The sequence below is a fragment of the Fukomys damarensis genome, unplaced genomic scaffold, assembly GCF_012274545.1.
Source record: "Fukomys damarensis isolate Sample0158 unplaced genomic scaffold, DMR_v1.0_HiC HiC_scaffold_13, whole genome shotgun sequence".
In the NCBI taxonomy this organism is placed as follows: domain Eukaryota; kingdom Metazoa; phylum Chordata; class Mammalia; order Rodentia; family Bathyergidae; genus Fukomys; species Fukomys damarensis.
Window position 1 is genome coordinate 39,466,638 of NW_022900925.1, and position 4,116 is coordinate 39,470,753.

The 4,116-nt window shown below is 54.7% G+C and overlaps 1 protein-coding gene across 1 annotated transcript in view; it reads right to left on the reverse strand.

Annotated features, from left to right (window-relative positions):
* Map3k14 (mitogen-activated protein kinase kinase kinase 14) overlaps positions 1–3,672 on the reverse strand; it is an 18,978-nt gene extending 15,306 nt beyond the window's left edge. Inside the window, exons 1-2 of the mRNA XM_010642897.2 lie at positions 3,654–3,672; positions 548–819 (exon numbers count right to left, since the gene is read on the reverse strand). Of these exons, the coding sequence (XP_010641199.1) occupies positions 548–800 (253 nt within the window). The 5' untranslated portion in view covers positions 801–819; positions 3,654–3,672. The remainder of the gene's footprint in view (positions 1–547; positions 820–3,653) is intronic.
* Between the last annotated feature and the right edge of the window lie 444 nt (positions 3,673–4,116).

Here is a 4,116-nt window from a genome sequence, read left to right on the forward strand (position 1 = left end):
GCAGCTGGCCTCCGAGGGCCGGCCCGGTGACCCTGCGGAGTCCTGCCCTGCACCTCACAGCACGCTCCCCAGCTCAGGTCCCCACAGCGTGGCCTCACACACTGCACACTGGCCCTGCACTCAGAACCCCAAGTATCTCTTTCGTCTGGTGGTTCTGGGGTGAACCAGGGATATCTACCACTGTACTCCATCTCCAGCCCTTTTAATTTTTTAGTTTGAAACAGTCTTGCTAGGATGCTAAGTTGTGCAGGTTGGGTTCAAAATTGTGATCCTCCTGCCTCGGCTTCCCAACAGCCCCACTTTTTTTTTTTGACACAGGGTCTTCCTGTGTTGTTCAGGCTGGCTTTGAACTCACTAGGTAGCCCAGGCTGGCCTGGAACTCACAGCGATCCTCCTGCCTCAGCCTTCCCAGTGCCGGGATTACAGGTGTGCACCACCACACCTGCACCCCACGGTGTCCTACGAGAATCTCATAGCGGTCACCCTGACCTCTGTCACAGGGACTCGGAGGCTGGCCTGCCCCATGCCCACAGCACCCAGAGCTTACACTCCGCCTGGGCGATGATGGAGATGGCAGCCGGGCCACCCTCAGAACCCTCCTTGGCGGTGCCTTTGGTGATCACGTCGTTTAGGATATCCCACTTTCCGCAGAACACAGGGCTCTTGCCCACGGCCTCCAGCTGCACGCAGCTCTGCTTCTTCCCCAGGGCCTGCGTCTTCTCCTGGGCTTTGGCGAGCTCCTGCTGCTGCTTCACGGTCGAGGCAGGGCTGCCAGGGCAGGCTACTTCCATCACTGCCATCTTCCGGGCTCACGCTCCCCTACAGACAGACAGAGCTGCTCACTGCTGAGCCCAGACCGGCAGGGCCAGAGGAGAAGGCGGGGCTGAGCGTCGGCCTCCTTCTGCTACGTGGACTCATCCTCCCGCAGGGCAGGAGTAGCCTCTCACCATGCACACACATTCCACGTGAGGAACCCCGGCCCTCCTGTACCCCAACACACACAGCCTCCTCTGTGGGCTTGGGGCCAAAGGGGGTCACAAACCTCAGGTGGCTGTTTCTTCCCTGCACAATGACTGACACTACTGTCTGGCAAACTCTGCCTCCCCAGGGCAGGTGGCGAACCCCACCCTCCAAAACTCTCACCACTTTAACCCCACAGGAGCACTGCTTTCGCAGAGGACGCGCTTACGCTGCCCAAGGGGCCCTTCTCCACGTGGAGAGGTTCAGGTTTGGTCTGTCCCCAGCATAAGATCCCGCAGGGGTATTCAGTCACATAAGCTTAACAAGAAATGCATCGTCAGGCAATCATCGTGTGAACGTCAAAGTGCGCTCACACAAATCAGATGCCTACGACGCCGGGCAACAGGACCTTACGGGCTGGGTCATTGTCGTCTAGATGAACACATAGGGCTGGGGATTTGGCTCAGTGGTTCTGAGCCGCCTGCCTCGCAAGTGCAAGGACCCAAGTTCAATCCCTGGAACAAAAAAAACCCACCCCCCCAAAACAAAACAAAACACATAGCGAGGCCCGTGACCCGTGGAGGTGTTGTTGTGCACGGCAGGATCGCGTGTCTAATGCAGTCTAGCACTCAGCCTGCAAAGGTGCTGCGCACTTGGCTCCTTTCCCAGGGTGATCTGTGTTTTAGCTCTCCAGAAACGACCAACGCGCCTCCTCCTTCGATGTCTAAACTCCTTTGCTGAAAACTTCTAGGTGACAATTTTCTCTTTATTTTCCTTTCCATCCTTTCCTCATTTTTAAATTTTTTGTGGCATTGGAGATTGAACCCAGAGCCTTTACATGGAACTAACATCCCAAGCCCCCTTGAAAACTATTATTTTTGGTAATGGAGATCGAACTCGGGTCCTTGCACTTGCGAGGCAGGCAGTGGAACCACTGAGCTAAATCCCTGGCTTATGAGAAATATTTTTGAGACAAAGTCTCACTAAGTGACCAAACTGTACAGACGGGGCTCAAACTTTCCATTCTTGGGACTTGGACTTCCAGGTGCTGGGATCCCACGCGCACCACACCAGCTTTCAGGCAGTGTTAGCAATCGCAGAGACACTTGAAGCCTCAGCACCAGTCAGGACCTCTGGCATCTGAGGACAGAGGATGGGACTCCAGCTCTCTCAGGGTTCTCTAGACCAGGCCTGCACCTTCCCAAGCAGGCTGACGGGACAGTGACCCTGCATTGCCCACCATCTGCCCCCATGCTACGTGACCGGAACTGCCACGAGAAACAATGGCAGAACTGCAACAATCTGAGACTGCTAGCGTGTGAAAGCCTTTTTTAAGGCCAGGGCCAGGGCCAGGATGTAAACCTTTATAATTCACCAAACACAGGCCGGTTTTTAACAACTGCTCTGATGGCAGGCTGGTCTTAAAGGAGTTATAGACAGTCTTCCCTGACTCGATGCCACAAAGCTGGGATCACGCCTCTGTGCTTAGGGCAGAGGGGCAGGACCCATACAGCCACTCCTCTAAGGCTGCTGGCCTTTTGCCACCCCCGAGGCCTGCACGTTAAATGAGACAGTAGGCAGCTGAGGAAGATCAGGCTCAAGCCTTCTTCCTGCAGCCTGCTTTGCTCAGATTTCCCACCAAGTTGGCTCTGCAAGAGCCTCCCAGCTGGACTGGGAGGTTGTGTGGGGTTCGCTGAGCTTGTTGATTGGTTCCCCACCACTGCCTTCAAGGGCCTCCTAACTCCAACCAGAGCAGCCTGGCTTCTAGCAGAGATGCCTAGTTCTGGCAGCCAGATTCTGAACAGCTTGAACGGCACCCTCATGTTATTTGGTCACCATTCTTTTTTTAAATAAAAAAAAAGTTCATAGCAAAATAATAAGAGAATAATAATACTTAATATTCTGTGTATTGTTACCCTCAAAGTAATTACTCAAGAGTAGAAGACACACAGGGCTGGTGATTTAGCTAAGTGGTTCTGCCACCTGCCTCGTAAGCACAAGGTCCCGAGTTTGATTCCCCGGTACCAAAACAAACAAGCAAACAAACAAAAAGAGTACAAGACACAGACTAAAAGGCAGTTGAAGGCTTCCAAGGCAGACTTGTTCTTTTGACCAGTAGTTTCCCACACCCTGCACACTTTCCCAGCCCTCTCCTCAGCCAGACAACCAACCAAGGCCTACTGCAGACTCTACTTTTCTTGGCCTCTTAACCAGGGGAAATGTGTCTTAAGAACCAACCCCATCTTCCTATACTAACAGCAGGAGAGCTGTGCTCACAGGCGTCCACTCATTTTCATGGGAAGAGCAGGGGTCTCATTAAGCAGAATCACCAAAGGTCACAGGGCCAGGACTGAGGACCAGCCTCTGAGCACTGCTTCTGCACTCCCCCTGCCTACTGTGGCACCCTCAGGACACACACACACACACACACACTCAGTACTGGTCTAACAAGGGAAACAAAGGCCTTAGATTGTCTTCCTTGACCAGGGATAAAGAGGAGCCAAGCTGACAAGTAGGGAAGGCAAGGCCCAGGGGCTCCAGCAGCCTGTGCTCTGGAAGCTCATACTGAGCTGAGCTGAGCTCCTCCCAAAGCCTCCCTCTTGTCTCATCCCTGATGACTCAGCCACAGCCTGCTGCAGAGACACAGGAGACTACTGAGAAGCTGACCCAGCAGATGCCAGTTGGACCCTCACCTCCCTGGGTGCAGTCACTGGTTGGGAGCAGCAAAGCTTCTGTGGCTGCTTTCCTGGGCCACATGATCATGACTCAGCCATGCACCGACAGCCTCCAAGTTCAGGAGGCTGTTCTCAGACGCCTGGCCCAGCGACAGCTCTTCTCAGCATACACAGGCCCGCTCCCTGCTTCCCTCCCCACTCTTTGTGCCTCTGTGTTAACCCTGGGACGCGGGCCAGTGGCCTTCCCAGTCCTGGGCTTTGTCAGAAGGCTCTGCCCCTACTTCTTCCCACAGCCTAAGTGGGAGCCAGTTCTGCCCTGGCCTCTGGAAGCAAGCAGGGCTCCGCCTCGCCGTGCAGCCTGGACATTCTCCTCACTCCACTCTGGCCTCCAGGGCCCTCACCTCCTGCTCTCCGTACCACATTAGTGCTGAGGGTATGAGTGGTCACACAAGGAGGAAAGGGAAGTTGAGTCCCCACAGTG